At 34.8% G+C, this 18,522-nt stretch overlaps 4 protein-coding genes across 8 annotated transcripts; all 4 read left to right on the forward strand.

Annotated features, from left to right (window-relative positions):
* The first annotated feature begins 780 nt into the window (after positions 1-780).
* Positions 781-4,717, forward strand: LOC142525397 (nuclear transcription factor Y subunit B-1-like). 4 transcript variants are annotated; one of them, XM_075629683.1, is made up of 7 exons: positions 781-915; positions 1,139-1,379; positions 2,971-3,100; positions 3,358-3,363; positions 3,444-3,527; positions 3,724-3,786; positions 4,560-4,717. In XM_075629683.1, exons 2-6 carry the CDS (start codon positions 1,153-1,155, stop codon positions 3,784-3,786), a joined length of 510 nt encoding a protein of 169 aa, XP_075485798.1. In that variant the 5' UTR covers positions 781-915; positions 1,139-1,152; the 3' UTR covers positions 4,560-4,717. The 4 variants fall into 4 exon arrangements, 1 of the variants encoding a protein (XP_075485798.1); XR_012815064.1 differs by having other exon boundaries at positions 2,971-3,363; XR_012815065.1 differs by having other exon boundaries at positions 1,151-1,379; positions 2,971-3,363.
* LOC142525398 (low temperature-induced protein lt101.2-like) lies at positions 4,080-4,717 on the forward strand. Its single transcript, XM_075629685.1, has 2 exons — positions 4,080-4,410; positions 4,560-4,717. Exons 1-2 carry the CDS (start codon positions 4,330-4,332, stop codon positions 4,641-4,643), a joined length of 165 nt encoding a protein of 54 aa, XP_075485800.1. The 5' UTR covers positions 4,080-4,329; the 3' UTR covers positions 4,644-4,717.
* A 2,306-nt stretch (positions 4,718-7,023) lies between these two features.
* LOC142525275 (pentatricopeptide repeat-containing protein At3g24000, mitochondrial) lies at positions 7,024-11,123 on the forward strand. Of its 2 annotated transcripts, none has more exons than XM_075629511.1 (3): positions 7,024-9,172; positions 9,860-10,129; positions 10,775-11,123. In XM_075629511.1, exon 1 carries the CDS (start codon positions 7,035-7,037, stop codon positions 8,973-8,975), a length of 1,941 nt encoding a protein of 646 aa, XP_075485626.1. In that variant the 5' UTR covers positions 7,024-7,034; the 3' UTR covers positions 8,976-9,172; positions 9,860-10,129; positions 10,775-11,123. The 2 variants fall into 2 exon arrangements, with proteins under 2 accessions (XP_075485626.1, XP_075485625.1); XM_075629510.1 differs by having other exon boundaries at positions 9,860-10,118; positions 10,768-11,123.
* Positions 11,124-11,649: 526 nt separating this feature from the next.
* Positions 11,650-15,073, forward strand: LOC142524344 (uncharacterized). Its single transcript, XM_075628288.1, is given in 3 exon segments — positions 11,650-12,015; positions 12,017-14,151; positions 14,606-15,073. Coding segments are annotated over 3 exon segments (2,361 nt in total). The 5' UTR covers positions 11,650-11,796; the 3' UTR covers positions 14,613-15,073.
* Positions 15,074-18,522: the final 3,449 nt, after the last annotated feature.

The following is an 18,522-nucleotide window of genomic DNA, read 5'->3' on the forward strand; positions in this document are numbered from 1 at the left end:
TAAAATTTAATAGTTTTTTTGTAATATTATGTTTTTGACAAAAATACGTGTGAGACAGTATCATTGATCGTATTTTGTGATACAGATATCTTATTTGGTTCATCCATGAAAAAATATTACTTTTTATACTAAGAGTATTACTTTTTATTATGAATATCGGTAGAGTTGACCCGTCTCACAAGAGACCCACTCTATTTTTTTGTGCGACACTCTCGTAGATCTTTATTCGTAAGACATATCAATATTAAACATATTTACAATAAAAAATAATATTTTTGGCTTAAAAAGAAATATCTATCTTTTTATGGGTGACCCAACCGTCTCACAGGAGTTTTTGTTTAATAAATCAGTGGACGGGCACACATGAAGATAATTAGATCTTATATATAAAATAAATTTAATATATGATAAAACTAAAAATTATTCGATAAAATTTAATTATTGAATTGAATCATAGCATATAAAATGCAGAAAGTTGAAATAATGTATCACGTGAGAGAATGCTAGGAAAGTTTGTGGATAAATTTTTAATTTAACCAAGTACAAGATTATTTTCCAGCTAATATCAAAATTGTACCATGATATCTAATATTTATTTTATTTTGTTTTTTAAAATTAATGTGATATTTAGTATAACGATAATTTGCAATAGCAAGTGAATTTTTATTTTATTTTATTTTTTAAAAAATGATTTTTTCGAAGAAAGTATAATTGGTGCGAGTTATTTATATAAAAAAATAAATTCCAATATAAAAAATAAATTATTTTGTAATAATTGAGTCGTAATAAAGAAGTCACCTTCCTCATCTCTGCGTCGTCCGATCGTAACTTCTCCCTATTTCCAGATTTCTTCAATCAACCAACCAATCCCCTTTCTTCTTCCCCAAGCGCGCCAAATACAAATCCAACACCTAGGTACTCAAAACCCACCCCCCACCTCCACACTGTAATATGTATGTATATACGCGTGCTAATTTCTAGTAATCATGCTTGTATGAGGTCAAATCAATCACGCATGTCTGCAAGTTTCAAGCTTTATGATTTTTTATAGCGATGTTTCTTGTTAATCTGAGATTTTTTTGGGATTTTTTGAATTGTTTGTTGTTGTTTTTCGTTTTCGGAATTTTTACTGTGCTAGGGTTTGGATTAGGAATGGCTGAGAGTCCTGGTGGATTTGCCGGTGGAAGTGGCAGCCACGATAGCGGCGGTGGGGATCACAGTCCGCAGTCTAGCGTGAAAGAGCAGGATCGCTTCCTTCCGATTGCAAATATTGGCCGAATCATGAAGAAAGCGTTGCCTGCGAATGGAAAGATAGCGAAGGATGCGAAGGACACGGTTCAGGAATGCGTCTCCGAATTTATCAGCTTCGTCACTAGCGAGTACGTTCACTGCAAGCTAAGGGTATCTTGTATTTTAACTGAACGTGGAATTTTTGTGTTTCTATTGTAAAATAAATTTGTCTGAGCCTCATTACTCTTGTTTCTGTCTGTGAATTGCCTGTATATTTGTCCTGATATATGTTAGGAGAATGCATCGAAATGTTGTAGCATACGTTTCTTATTTTTGTGCTATTATGTCCATTTTGGTTATTGGGAAAGAAGCTTATGTCCTATTTGTGAGGAGTGTATTAGTATTTTTGTTCATTGTTGTAATGTTTATTTGTGTTTCTGTGGTATGACTCATTTGAGTAGAAGAATGATTGGTGGTGTGATATTGTTGTACAACGGATTATCTATGCTTTCAAATTACTTAAAGTTTTGATTTTATGACAAAAAATTAGTAATAGATGAATCAGTTTTATCTTTGATTAGATAACAAGTATTTGGTTCATGTGGGGAGTGAAGCATTTTTTTGTGTGTGTTTTGATTTGGAATCAACTTTAACTGTTGCGTTGATTTTTTCTGGAAGCTAGCATCTCACCATTAATTGCCATCCGCTCATGTTCTGTGACCTCAATCACTTCTCTTGCCTTGCCTCTTTGTTGTACACAGCTCTTAAATTCTGTTGTCTGAGTTACATGATCTTTGATGTTAGTTCCAATATAACAGACCTTCCTAGAACTGCAAATAAAGACCATACTGTTGAGTAAAGGCTGATCGTGAGGAGTTTCCAATGCCTAATATAGATTTTATTAGCATGTTTGTAACGTTACTAAATCAAATCCTTTCATGGATCAACTAGTGCCCGACATGCGAAAATACGGTGGGGAACAACTTTCCATGTATGTTCTAAATTATCATAGTTCTTTCCTGGATTAGAAATTGAAATTTGGCTTCCCCACCTCCAAGTAAAATGCATGCATGATCCTTTTTAATTTTCCCTTACGGTCTTTGAATGAGTTGGTGCATCTTGATGAGCTGGGCCAATAATATTGGTTCTAGAATGAATCAGTTAATAGGTGAAAACGTGAGTCACTCAACTATTTAAGAGGACATGTCACATGTGAATAGATTGTCCTTTTCATCCATACATACAGCCACAATCATGTTCAAATCACCATTCAGTTGATACTTTTCCCATGACTTTTTTTTTTAAAATTGATTTTGTCTACAAATGTTTTCGGTTCAATTTTATGTTTATACTTGCTCAGTAGAGGAGGTGGGTGACAACTGACCAAGAAAGTAGCCATCAGGGTAATCTCTCAGCAGGAAGAGCAATTCAACATATCTACACAATTTTTTGTTTGATTAAAAATACCTTAGCTCCGGAATACATCATGTATTTTCATTCTGCTCTTGGATATTTGATTGGTTACTTTTTGTGCCTAAATCTGTTTGATCTATTAATTTGATGCTGTCCTTGTTAGTTTCATCTCAAAAGTAGATTTAATTTGCCTTTTGGGTCTTAACTGAACCATTACATGTGAATACGCGTGTGTGGTTCTTAATTGATTACAGTATGCGGATTATTTTATTGACTTCATTAGTTTTATGAATATGGTTTTGACTTTACCTCGTGTTCATTGGATAGAGCTAGTGACAAGTGCCAAAAAGAGAAAAGAAAGACAATAAACGGGGATGATTTGTTGTGGGCAATGGCAACATTAGGTTTCGAGGAGTATATTGCCCCGCTGAAGGCATATTTGGCTAGGTACAGAGAGGTACTATCTTATTTTCGGTTGTTATCTAGTAACCTTTTTTTCCTATGGGAAGTTATTACCGTCCTATTCAGTCCATGGTCAGGACACGGCAAATGTAAGAAGACCGGTAGATTCTTACTTCATCATCTGTTTTTATGTATTTTTGGATTTCCTTAGCTTTTTTCACTGCAATTTAAAGTTGATTAATGACATGATCATCTAATTCGCTCACCCTGTTTGCCTTGGTACATTTGGTGGAATGACTGCTATATTTTCAGTTAGAGGTATGCAAATCAGCTTCTTCTTCAACTTTTCTCGACTTCATTTAGTCGCTCTATGGTGATAGTTTGTTGACAATTGTCAGGGTGACGCTAAGGGATCTGCTAGAGTTGGAGATGGATCCTCTAAGAAAGACACAATCGGAACTCAGCTGCCTTCCGAGTCACAGGTTAGCTTATAAATTCCTTTATGCTTCGGTAGCTTTGTAGTTGTCAGCAACGGCAGAGATAGGGGTGGTCATCAAGGGAAATCACCTGTCCAGCTATCCTAAGTTTTCAAATTTCACGTAACCAAATCTTTTTAAGTTTTTGTATTGATGGCTACGAAATTGAAACGTATTTCTTGTCACTGTGTTACATTGGCAGTTTGTTCATCAAGCTCCATTTCCACAAGGCTTCAGCTACTCAAGTTCCCAAATCAAATTTTGAGTAAGGCCTCAGCCCTCAGCTACTCAAACGCAAACTTCTCTGTCTTTAACTATTTGATTTATGTGGTGAAATTTCAAACTTCACGTCTCACACAAAAGTACACTAGGCTTCTCCGTCTTGATGTTATACCTCACACAAAAATTTTGAGTATATTAATCATTTAATTTCGTTTGTAATTAATTAGCCACCATGAATTGTCGAATTAAGTATGCAATATTTTTTTTACAAAAACATAAAAAGTTAATTTAAATAAATTGTAACCTCCCCAATTGGCCAAGTTAATGGCATACGAGCGTGCCACGTTTTATTTACGAATTAAGTGTTATTATTATTATTATTATTATTATTATAATTTGTGTGTGTAAATTTTCAGATCCGAGTCAAGAGGACACGACACGTTTGTTCTACGTGTTATAATTTTAATGCTTTAAATGCTTAAGAGCCTACACCTGCTCGTACCCTTGGCTCTTATTACTTTGGTTGAGCTCTCTTTCGATATCTGCACATATTTTCGACCAAAAGTTGAAGTTGATTCATTCGACTATGGGTTCTGAAACGTTTCTTGAAGTGATTTTGGCAATTCTCTTACCACCTGTTGGAGTCTTCCTTAGATACGGATGTGGAGTAATCTTCTTTTTTTGGTTTCAGATATTTAATTTCAATTATTTGCTGCTAATGCTTAAGTTATTCACTACATTGTTTGCGTTGTAGTATCTTAAATTATGTGTAGAATTTCTAAAAAATATTGTAGTATTGTTGATTTTGGATTTCAGGTGGAATTTTGGATCGATTTGTTGCTGACACTGCTGGGATACATACCGGGGATTATCTACGCAATTTACGTACTTGTTGGATAACTGATATCGCTCTGGTGTATGGAGAAGGATTTAATTTTTAAGCCGTGTTTATATTATGAAGTTTCAAAGAATGATTATGATGTCAAACTGCATGGTGATTTACATTTTATTTATATATATATATATATTTGTGTGTGTGTGTGTGTGTTATTTACTCTTACACTACGTGGTATAATGACAAATACTGATGGGATAAACTTGCATGATGATTAAGAGAAGGATTGTGACGAGTTATTGATCTGATTGGTTAGGTACGTCGTAAAGTAGTGATTTATGATCTTAATAAATCACTCCTTTGGAGAAAGGTTAGAAAAATGGTAAATCTATAAACAAAATAGTTTTGTACTGTAATAAAATTATATGATTGTAGTGTCTGGTTGAATCGATTATATTGAAGACATTACGATGTAATAGATTTGAGTGATTTGTGCACGCCTACGATCGATCCTCAGAGATGTTATAATGAGTTCAATGCTTGCATGATCACAGAAACGAAGTTGATTTTTGTCGCCAAGAGCAAGCAAAGTTCGAGAAATAACTAAACCAACGTTTTCTTTCGAAGAAATCGATATGTTTCTTGTCTTTAGATATCATTTTGCATGATATGAAAGAAACTAATCAAGTTATTACATATGTCGAAGCATGGAACGGAGTTGTTTCAGAGGGGTTCTTAGTGATTCTTGCTCGTTGGGGCATAATATTTCTGTTGATTTGTAGCACGTGCATGTCTCGTATGTGAAGAAAATTTTGGGACATTAAATCGATTATTTCGGTTACCATAATTTCCCAAGCATTATTATCAATAATTTTATTAAGGCAACAACTTGTGTGAGACGATCTCACTGGTCGTATTTTGTGAGACATATATCTTATTTAGTCATTCATGAAAAAGTATTAATTTTTATGCTAAAAATATTACTCTTATTATGAATATCGGTAGGGTTGACCCGTCTTACAGATAAAGATTCGGAAAACCATCTCTTTTTTATTAATATCGTTGTTTTTATATTTTAAAAAATATTATTATAATTCATTTCAAATTATTTTTTATTCTTAATATAATTATTGTAACCATTCAAAATTTTGATCGATTATTTTACCATGTGTATGAATTAATGATAGTATTTTACAATTTCCATATGTTTTATTAACAAATTTTAAAAATATAATTTGAGAAATTAAAACGATAATTAACTTTTCGATGGGCCGGGATTTTAAACTCCTCCCGGCTCCTCATTTAACTTTTCAATGGGCCATTGTTTTAAAGCCCGGTCTTAGCCATGGCGCCAAAAAATATATAAAATATTAGTTTGCTTACTTTGTTTTTGTTATATCACTCAATCATCATTTGGTCGCTTCCAGTCGTCCTAAATCATTTTTGGCTTATTTCACACTATGTTTAATTTCGTAATTTCTTATCCATGGAATAAATAACTAAACTATGAAATCCATGGAATGTAAAATAAATAATTAAACCATGGAACAAATAACTAAACCATGGAATCCATGGAATGTAAAACAAATAATTAAAGACTCACTATAAAAATATAAAACAAATAACTAAATAATTTCAAATGCGGAAGAACTCCTGAGCCTGTTCTCTCGGTCTCTGGCAAAGCTTAGAGCAGCAATCGTAGGCAAAAAAAAAGAACAAATGAGAGCACCCACATTGGTGCATTAATGGATAATTATTAACATCAATTAATATTCATGCACCAATGTGGGTTTCTAGATTATTAATCTTGGTTGCCATGTGAGCAAAAAAATTCATCAGAATTAATCTCATTAAATCACATTTTTTTTTAAAAAAAAGACAAAAAATCCAAACGGCTCTTTTGTGTATATATATATATATATATTATAAATCAAATAATATTATGTTTTAAATAATTATAATTTATAAGTTGAAAGAATGATATCAAAGAGTCCAATAGTTTTTCATTTTTTTAATAATATTTTAATCAATATTGATATTAAGTTATTTTTAAAATATAATAATATTATTTATTTTCAATAATATTTATTGTAAAATAAATAAAAAAAATGAATAAGTAGACAGTGAGACCCATAAATAATGAAGGTTGATATTAAATGAATGTGAGTGTGTATTAATAATGTGCAAGTGTTAATATAATGATTATGTGGCTCGTGGATCCCACACTTTTTGAAGAGATGAAAAGTTAATAACATAGATTAATGACTACGGATGCGGATGTCTTGAGGAGTCCAAAAGGAAGAAAACGTTAGTTTATGGTTAAAAGAAAGAAAAAAGATCTGAAAATATTTAAAATGAGGATTGAACAGATATTTCAAAAGACAACGAGAATTTTTTAAATTTGATGTTCACTGTTAACTGCCAAAATTTCCCAAAGCAGGGGCATACATGAAGTCATGAACCACTCAACTATAACATTTATTGGAAAAATCGGCAGATCCCACTTTCCAATCTCCTCCCAAATTAAGTTCTCCACATTAGCTCTGTTTCAGCCAGATTCAGAATGTGAACAAGAGAACAAAGACCTCCACCAATTTTCTGGTGTTATCCAAGACAAAAATGAGACACTCTCCGTTCTCGACCGCATTGATCGTGATGCTTTGTTATTGGATGTCAGCTTCTGTATTCAGCTCCTCAAGAAATTTACGGATTTGGGAATGCTCGGAGAAGGGAAAATGGTTCACAAGCATGTCATTGACGCAAAATATAAGAATTTCATTGTTTTGCAGAACACGATCGTTAACATGTATGCGAAATGCGGTGATATGCTGATGGCGCGAAAAGCGTTCGATGAAATGCTCGAAAGGGACTTGGTGTCTTACACCGTGTTGATCTCTGGGTATTCACAGAATCGCGAGTCAAAGGAGGCGTTGCGGTTGTTTCTGATGATGATACAGACTGGAATTAAGCCGAATCAGTTTACATTTGGAAGTGCTCTGAAGGCTGCTGGAGGCTTGCAGAGTGATGGAATTGGGAGAGGGATTCATGCGGCTTGCATGAAGTGTGGGTTGGGGGACGATGTTTATGTTGGGAGCGCGTTGGTTGATATGTACACTCGGTTTGGGAGGATGGAGGAGGCAAAAGTTGTGTTTGATGGGTTGAAGAGTAAGAATGAGGTATCCTGGAATGCTTTGATTGCAGCATATGCAAGGAAAGGAGAGGGACATAATGCTTTGAAGATGTTTCTGGATATGAAACGGCAAGGTTTTGAATCAACCCATTTCACGTGCTCGAGTGTTTTTTCCGCTTGTGCAAGTACTGGAGCTTTAGAACAGGGAAAATGGGTGCATGCCGACATGGTGAAGTTGGGACAGAAGCTTGTTGCTTTTGTTGGTAATACTCTTATTGATATGTATGGTAAAGCAGGAAGCATCGAGGATGCAAAGAAGGTGTTTGATCGACTACTGAAGAAGGATGTAGTTTCTTGGAACTCGATGCTTACTGCTTATGCACAGCATGGGCTTGGGAAGGAAACGATAGATCTTTTTGAAGAAATGCGCAGGATGAGGTTTCATCCAAATGAAGTTACTTTCCTTTGCGTGCTTAATGCTTGCAGCCACTCTGGGCTTTTGGAACAAGGATTGCGTTATTTTGAATTGATGAAGATGTACAAGATCGAGCCAGATGTTACACATTATGTGGCAACTGTTGATTTAATGGGTCGAGCAGGTCAACTTGATCGAGCTCTGAAGTTCATAAGAGAAATGAAGATTGAACCTACTGCAGCTGTTTGGAAAGCCTTGCTTGGAGCCAGTAGAATGCACAAGAACATGGAATTGGGGGTGTATGCCGCCGAGCATGCAATTAAACTTGATCCTCATGATTCCGGTCCTCACATGTTGTTGGCTAACATATATGTTTCTGCGGGTAGATTGAGTGATGCTGCAAGAGTGAGAAAGATGATGAATGAAAGAGGAGTGAAGAAGGAACCTGCTTGTAGTTGGGTGGAGATTGAGAATGTTGTCCATTTGTTTGTTGTTGATGATGATACCCACCCTCAAAGAGATAATATTCGTTTGATGTGGGAGAAGATCACTAATGAAATCAAGAAAATTGGATATGTCCCGGATACTAACCATGTATTATGGTTTGTAGACCAGGAAGAGCGAGAAAAGAGGTTGCAATATCACAGTGAGAAGCTTGCTCTAGCATTTGCTCTGCTAAACACTCCACCTGGATCCCCTGTCAGGATAAAGAAGAACATTCGAGTCTGTGGTGATTGTCATACCGCATTTAAATTTGTATCTAAAGTGGTACACAGAGAAATAATCTTGAGAGACACGAATAGGTTCCATCATTTTCATGATGGTTCCTGCTCTTGCCGAGATTACTGGTAGTGGTAGAGTTGAAGCCCGTTATTTTTGGGACTGATTGATGAAGGCACAGAATATCTCATGTTGATGATATGCTAACGTGTTTCAATAAACTTGGTGGAAAATGTTGTCTTCCATGTAAATTAGCATCTTTTGAGCCTTTTCATGCATTTCTTCTCTCGACTGCACCATGTACTTTGGAAACAAGAGCCAAGAAGAAGGTGAATGATCTATCTCAATCTGTTTTTTTTCTCTCCTTGCCATTGGGTTCAAACAAAATGCAATGATCCGTTTTCAGTGAATAGTTGTGTTTACTAATTGTTGAATGCTTATTGATTTTTGGCTAGTTGGTGTTTTTTAATGTTTTCAGCTGGAGCTGCTAATTATATATGATTCATTTTCCCAGAAACTCTGATCTCGTATAAGAATAATGTAAAAATTTTGATGGGTTTTTTAGTAAATTAATCGTGTAATACTGTGGTCTTCAATGATTTTAGGGAGTAAACAAATTTTTTTATCGAGTTGATACTTTGTGGGATTTTGTTTTTATTCGGGTGAGGATTGAAGAACGATATTTTGTTGTGACCTGATGATTTATACACCTGGTGTTAGTTTTTTTCGCTGTAGATTCATATTCTCGCTGTAAATTTTCATGTTCTTGACTGAAGATAATGTGCTAGATTCTTTCTTTTGTTATCTGCACCATGTGGTGTTGGTTTTTTTGATTCACTTAAACTTAGATCAATTTAAGTTCGATGAAACACAAATTAAGAGAAAAGTTGCTCAAAATTTATGCATAATTTTTCTTAATGCAAGTATCAAGCCTATATGAATTGAGTCATCCCGGTAAATTAAAATTTTGGGTTCCATCGTCCATATTCTAAGCGTGATACTTTATTGTTTCCCAGTAAATTGAAACCCTACTTTATCTTCTTTGATGGCTGCTGCTGAGCACATTGAAATGACTTGCTGAAGCCAGAGAGCTTTCTTGAAGTGCAACAAGGATGATCTGAACCCTGAGAAATATTATGGAGGCATTTTTTGGATTAATTTACTGAATTTGTTGATTATTGCATTGATAAACTCAGTAAATTAATCCAAAAATTATCTCCATAAAAACAAATGCCTTGACAAAGGATGCCAAGCTACTCAACACCTGCTTCATCCGTAAGTTATTTGTTAATCCTAGTACATGCTATGGATAACTGAGAACGTTTGGACAATTATTTTAAAAACGTTTTTAGTGTTTTATAAATTCAAAAACTTGAAGTATGCGTTTAGACAAGATTTTGTAAAAAGTTTATAAAAATGTTTTTTAAAAAATTATTCTCTTAGTATAATTATAATTTTCAAAGAATAGTTTAGATAAGTTTTTTTGGTGTTTTTAAAATAGTAGAGAAAGTTTTTCAAACAGTTTTAATTATAAAACAATCATGTGTTTTCTAAAACCATTGATGCCCCCAACTCACTCCATTCTGTACATCAAGTGAAAGCTTGCTACCGAGCTCAATCTCAAGGATTCCACGAAATAATCTTCTTTTTCATATTTTGTGGCTTGTGCGAATCGCACCTGCCAATGATCCCTCTTAAAAACATTATTGAAAAAATGAATTTGATTCATTATTGTGCCTTAATTGAACTGGTAAAGATGAATGTCGACCTCTTTAACCAATAGTATAAAATATGGCTGTGTCATGTCTGGTTGAATCGATATCGCGAATACAAAACAAAAAATGTAGATATTATTTGATTTCGAAGGCCTAGTAATGGATCAGTATTTCATGTGCACGACTAATTATAATCTACAACACTGCAGAGATGAGTTATCTTCAACGTGCAATGTCGAGTTCGAATTTTAGGCTGGATGCTTGTAATTATCCGACAGATGAATCTTAATTATGTCACGAGGAAGCAATGTTCGAGAAAGTGTGCCCATTGGTCGTGCCTCTGTTTTGAAATCATTAACTTTTCTTGGAATGTATTTCGAATTGATTATTTATTGCAATTTAAGCTGTCGTTTTGAATGACACATTGTATGATGAAAGCGACTAAGTTCTTGGATATGTCCTGATCAAAGTATCAAGGATTTATGTTTCTTTTCGCTGTAAGTTAAGTAAGTCACAGGGGAGCGATTCTTGTTGATTGGGCAATTATATTTGAAGAAGAAACGATCGTGTTGGTCCTTTTTAGGTGATCCTCCGTAAGGAACCATGGTATTTCACTCGTGTGAGTGACCATTTTGTGAACTAATTCCTTTGTTAAAAGTTAGAAACTTTTATTAACAAGAGATTGGAATGGGATGCATACATGGATGAAAATGAAGTGAAATATCAAACGTATACAAATTTGAATTTTGTCAAGTAAATATTTCATTAGTAGTAGATTAAATAAAGACAAAGATTTGTGTGAGACGGTCTCACGGGTCGTATTTTGTGAGACGGATTTTTTATTTGGGTCATTCATGAAAAAGTATTACTTTTTATGCTAAGAGTATTATTTTTTATTGTGAATATCGGTAGGATTGATTCATCTCACAGATAAAGATTTGTGAGACCATTTCATAATAGACCTACTCATAAATAAACACACAGCTAGATGAAAACATTTACAGCCGAATTACAAATTTGAACTTTTTTTTTTTGGGGGTAAAATTGCAAATTTGAAATCGAGTCTAATTCAAAAGCTGGACACTGGTATTTGTATATATCTAATCTAGCAGGAGAAAAAGGACATAATGAATGCAAGGGGAAATTGCCATGGCTTCAAGCCTGCAAATCCAAAACCCCTTTCTTCATCCCCAAATCACCAATGAAACCCTAATTCTGAAATTAACAACCGAAAAACTATGCCCACCTCGACTATCATCCCAAAGCCTCCGCCTTTATCGAATCCCGCGGAGCTCGTTACAAGCATCACTGCCCTGCTCAAAAAGTTCGCCGCCAACGCCGAACCACTACCCTCTGCTCTCCATTCATATCTCCCATACTTAACACCACCTATTATTCATTCCATCCTCTCTTCCCCTTCCCTCCACCGCCACCCTTCCGCCCTCCTCTCCTTTTTCTTCATGGGCTCGTTCTCATTGTACTCTGACGCCGTTTACTCCTTTGCCCATTTCGGCTCTTGTCTCGGTTCTGTCTTCTCTGATTTCCCACCATAAATTCAGTGACGCGAAGAGCATTCTTCGCGATCATATTCTCTCCGACCACCCTCACCACCACCTCCATAGTCACCTCCTCCACCCGGCTCCACCCCTCCCGCGTCCCTCAAAAGCTCTTCTGGATACGTGCATTTCCGCCTACTGCGGATCCGGGTTTCCACACCTTGCCTCGCAGATTTTCAAGAAAATGAAGCGGCATAAGCTCTGCCCGAACTTATTGACCGTCAATTCCCTGCTAAGCTCACTGGTAAAGAAATCATCTTCTTCACGTTCTACTCATTTTTGGAAAGAATTGTTTGATGACGCATTGGAGCTTGGAATTGAACCAAATGTAATTACTTTAAATATTTTAATTAGTGGGTACTGTTTAAAGTATGAGTTTAAGAATGCCGTGGAGTTATTGAGCAGGATGGAGAAATATTTTAAGTGTAAGCCGGACCATGCGAGTTATAACACTATTTTAGATGCCTTGTGCAAGAAGGGGAGGCTGCAAGAGGTGCGGGATCTATTGTTGGATATGAAGAACAATGGGCTCAAGCCGAATAGAAATACATATAATATTTTGGTTAATGGGTATTGCAAGATGGGGTGGTTGGAAGATGTCACAAAGGTTGTTGAATTGATGACTGACGATAATTTTTTGCCTGATAATTGGACATACAATATGTTGATCAGTGGGATGTGTAACATGGGGAAGATTGATGATGCATTTAAGCTGAGAGATGACATGGTGGGGTTGAAACTGTTGCCAGATGTGGTTACTTATAATACTTTGATTAACGGGTGTTTTGAAGAAAAAAGGAGTTCCGAGGCTTTTAAATTGGTAGACGAAATGGTAGAGAAAGGAGTGACACAAAATGAGATTACTCACAACATCCTGATTAAGTGGTATTGTAAGGAAGGGAGAATGACTGATGCCAGTGAGATGTTTAAGAGGATGGAAGAAGCTGGATTTTCACCAGATTGTGTTACATACAATACTTTGATGAGTGGATTTTGTAAAACGGGTAATTGGGCAGAGGCATTTGGAGTGATGAATCAAATGGCTGGGAAAGGTTTGAAAATGGATATTGTGACACTTAACACTGCTTTGCACAATTTATGTGGAGAAAGGAGGGTTGATGATGCATATGAGTTACTGAGTTCTGCGAATAAGAGTGGCTATATTCTTGATGAAGTGAGCTATGGTACGTTGATTGTTGGATATTTCAAAGAAGAAAATGTTGAGAAAGCTATGAAAGTTTGGGGCGAAATGAAGAAGAAAGAGATAATTCCTAGCATTGCCACATATAATTCTGTGATAGGAGGGCTGTGCAAATCGGGTAAAATGGAGGTAGCAATGACCAAGCTGAATGAGCTATTAGAGAATGCATTGGTGCCTAATGAAACCACATACAACACAATCATACATGGGTACTGCTGGGAGGGAAATATGGAGAAAGCTTTTGAATTTCATAACAAGATGGTTGAAAAATCATTTAAACCTGATGTATATACGTGTAACATTCTTCTCCGAGGTTTGTGCATGGAAGGGATGCTTGGAAAAGCCATTAATCTCTTCCACTCATGGGTTTCCAAAGGTAAGAATCTTGATGCTGTAACGTACAACACATTGATAGCAGCCTTGTGTAAAGACAGGAGACTTGAGGATGCCTTAGGCCTTGCTGCTGAAATGGAAGAAAAGAAATTAGGGCCTGATAGTTATACATACAATGCCATTGTCGGTGCTCTTTATGACGCTGGAAGAACTAAAGAAGCCGAGGAGCATTTGTCAAAAATGATAGAGAGGGATATAGTGATTCAGTTTTCAAAGCATGGTAATGATGAAAATGTTGCTACTAGAGAACCTTCTGATGAGTCAGATTCAAATTCTATAGCTTATTCAGAACAGATTGAAAAGCATTGCTCTGAAGGGAGATACAAAGATGCCATGCAAATTTACATGGAACAGATTCAAAAGGGTGTTAGTGTGCGTAAGTCTACCTATATAGCATTAATGAATGGACTCATCAAGAGGAGGAAAGGTATCCTGAGGGCTGGGTAATGGTTTTTCCCCTCTCCTTGGATCTTTCAAATGTGCATGCTTGGCCTTTTTCCCTTGATCGTTGTGAACAAGAATCTACGCATCGATAGCAGGTGCATCATTTGCCTTTTTCCGTTGATCGTTTTGAACAAGAATCTATGCATTTATAGCAGGTGCATGCTCTTAACTCTCTTCTGAAATCCTAAATAACTTTAGCTTTCGTCATTTTTTGATGTGAGGACCCTATATCACGAGTCTTAGAAGATAGTAAACTGTTTGTGTAAATTAGATGTATTTATATTAGTTTGTACATGATATGGACCTCTTTAGTTTCTAAGTGCGGTTTCTTGAATGTTGTGACATTTACCGCAATAATAAAATAGACAGTGAACAGAAGTGCATTTATGCTTTTCAACCTCGGTAAATCTACTGACTCTAAGATTGACCTCTTAAGTCTTATGTACATGGCAGCTTCTGAGGCAATCAGCACAGTTTGAAACATAAAAAGATTTGACGGTTCCATAACTTTTCACTGTTTCATGGCTCCGAGTTCTTTTATAATGTGATCAGCTAGACATTCAAAAGTGATACATTGCGGAACATTCACTACTCTAATGTGGAGGCGACTTCAAGTTGAAATTTGGGAGCCTTTGGAATTGATCTGCAGTGGAGGTTAGCATGCTGTTCCCTGATATTCAAAGAAATTTACAAAGAAACCAGGTGCTTCAGAGAGGTTGAACCGACCTGACATAACAAGGTCAGAAATTTCCAAAGAGATATAAACGGGGTTTTGAATAATTCGACCTTTCCACAAGCATGTCACTTAAATTCATTTACGCAAGAGGGGCAGATAGTGTAGCCATACATACTCAATATCTATGTATCGCTAAATTTCGATATGTTCACTCATTATATTTCATTTCTGCAAGTTGTACTTGATGATGTGGCTGCTTCACTGCATCCCCTTTTGTTCACCAAACATCATTCTTTATATGCGAAAAGAACAACCCAAAATAAGACAAGACAATTATTCTCCCTCGTTAAGTGTTCATCATAAACAAATCTGGACAGCATAAATTTTGAGGTTTATGTGCATTGACAATGTATAGTTAAGTTGTGTTCATTGACAAAAAAACTTGCAGCTGAGTTTGGTGACAATATTCAATGGTACCCTCCGCAAATGGCAATGTGTACACAAGCGAAAGCAGGAAACGGCGATGAAAGTGAATTAATTAAAGACGTGTGGAAGCGGGGCCTTACATATCTACTCCAACTACATTATGTTTACTTTAAATATGGAATTCATATTTAAGATTATTTATAACAGTAATAATATATATATACATGATTGAAACTCTTTGCAACATAATAAATGTAACAAACTCATTCTATCTAGATAATTTGTCCACGGCGTTGGAGTTGAAATCGGAAACTTTTAGGATAATACACACATGTTTCAGATCACGGTTAATGAGATCCTACCTATGTGGGCACCACCCTCACTTCATTTCAACGGATAAGATTTTGCCACACATACAATTTTTTTTAAAAAAGTGAGTCCTATATATGCATGGGTAAATCTTGGTCATCCATCATATCTACTCCAACTACATTATGTTCTTTGACGTTGTTCAATACATTGTATCACAATGAAAAAATGACGCGACTTTCCTCATAGTCATTGAATCAAATGCCAGGGTTGTAACCATGTAATAGTATTGGAACAAACCAATCTCATAAGAAATTATGCATGAGACCCACAACGACAATTAATTTTTCCTTCGACTGAAACCTAACCAAGGTTGACCAATCTTCAAAGAAAGATGGAAAACTGACTTTTAAATAAATCCATCGAAGAAAAGCGAAGTAAACGAAAAGTCGCTAATTTTTTGAGACTTCAAACTGAAGTCGCATTCTCATCGAACACGAGCCCCAACGGTTCCTTGACTACCGTATAAACAAACGCCACGTCGTAATTGCTAGATGGCGTAACGCGCTGTCTCATTGGTTGGCTCCAGCTGAATCGTCATTTTCCCTGGTTAAAAGTCGGCACCGGATAAGTAGAACCGGACTGTAAACTAGGCCACGTGTTATTCTTCTAGCATAAATTACTACATCGGAATTATACGATTAATTAGTGCATTAAATTAGGTACCGCAAATCACAGTGGTCCCATTTATTATGTTCGAGCACTTCTTTCATATATATGTATTCAGTTTGTATTTTTAGGAAAAAAATCTATATTTAAATTTACGGATGAAATATACGATCGTAGGCGAGAGACGTCGGTAAATATTATTACGCAATAGTAGATTTTACAGTGTTCATGTTTTAGCAAAGGTGGGTAAATGTTACTGTCGGAAAACAATTGAAGAACATTTTTGTGAATTGACGTTGCTTGTCAACCTTTTCGACTATCCAATTATTTTTCATTCATTTTACTAAAGTGTCAATTTATTTTCTTTTTTTGAAGGGTTATCTAACATTAATTTCAACTAACTTCAAACAAGTTTGAAATACAAATTATAAAAACAAAGGCAAACATTTAATTCAACAAGTTTATAAATATAATAATTCGTACCATTCTTTATAGTTTTATATCTACACCTATCAATTATATACGTTGATTTTTTTTATATAATATTGTTGGATGTTAAATAAACTATATAATAGTAACTTTATACGCATTTTACGTGTTGATAATACAGTTCCGACTTCAAAAAAATATCAAAGTTTGTTGAATAAATAATCTAATAATTTAATTGAAATTATTTTTAGAGCAAATTTTTAAGATGCAAAAACCATTTTCTAATTATTAAAAAAAAATGTATAATCGAATTCTATTTTTTGATTTTATAAAATTTATATAATAATTTTTTAAACTACTCCATATCCTTTGATTCTAAATTGATGTTGATGTTATTCCCGGAAGTCAAAATTTGATAAGGTGTTTCTTCTTCAATAAACAGAGAATGCAAAAACTTGTATGAGACGGTCTCACGGGTCGTATTTTGTGATACAGATATCTTATTTGGGTCATCCATGAAAAATTATTACTTTTGATGCTAAGAGTATTACTTCTTATTGTGAATATCGGTATTGTTACATGTGTCACAGATAAAGATTCGTAAGACCGTCTCATAAGATACCTACTCAATAGAGAAATATTTATTAAATTACCCTTCGTATAATTGAAAATAGAAATGAATTTTTTTTAAATATATATTTTAAATTTTTTTAAATGAGATCTTAAAGGTTTGTTGGGGAGATATAATATGAAAATTGTCTTCCAAATCATTGTTGATACATGTGATTTGCGTGCATGGCAAGGTCTTTAGTCTTTAATTATCGGTGAGGTTGAAATTTAAAGTCATTTAAGTATGCTTTATTCCATTCTTAGTAATATAAAAAGAACTTTATCCAATGCCTTTTCACGACTGCTGTTGGATATCAAATTTGTCAATTCACACAAGTCATAACCAACCGCCCTTGAGAGATAAAATGAGACATGATTTAATATAAGTTCACTTTTCGATCCAACTCTTTCGACTCACATATTTTTTCTCGGATAAAATTCGATACAAAATATTAAAAATATGATAATAATACATGATATTTGAGTACCCGTTGTTTCAGATCTGTTACAAATATATGATTTTTTAGTACTCAAACATGTATAATAAGTATTGATATTAATGACACGTTTGTATTTTCGGATGAAAATAAATATAGAACATTGAAAATATGATATTGGTATATGATATGCGAGCATAAGCCGTTTCAGATATTAGGCAAAAACTTGTGTGAGACGGTCTCACGGGTCGTATTTTGTGAGACATATCTCTTATTTGAGTCATCCATGAAAAAGTATTACTTTTTATGCTAAGAGTATTACTTTTTAGTGTGAATATCAGTAGGATTGACTCATCTCACAGATAAAGATTCGTGAGACCATCCCACAAAAGACCTACTCAGATATTAATATATGTTTTTTGTGTAGTCAAATATGTGTAACAAATGATGATATTAATAAAATTATTCTAATTTCATACTCATGCAAATCGATGTCACAATCGTGACCTCCAAATTTTATGAATTTGAAGTTTTATATTCATAAGTTTCTGCTTTCTTTTTTTCACACTTGTTCAATAAAATAATATGTCGGATGTACATTTAAAGCATTCATGCAATTCGATGTCACAATCGATTTCAATATATTTTTATTTGATAATCGAAAAATATCAATTTTTTCGATATTGTAAATAAAAATAATTTTTTTTTAAAAAAAATTACGACCTTTTTGTATATATTGCGTCATACGACCCCAGCTATGTATGTACGTCTCCCACTATAAATACTAGACCATTCTTCAAATGAACCAAGCACGG

The sequence above is a fragment of the Primulina tabacum genome, chromosome 14, assembly GCF_025594145.1.
Source record: "Primulina tabacum isolate GXHZ01 chromosome 14, ASM2559414v2, whole genome shotgun sequence".
NCBI classification, from domain to species: Eukaryota; Viridiplantae; Streptophyta; class Magnoliopsida; order Lamiales; family Gesneriaceae; genus Primulina; species Primulina tabacum.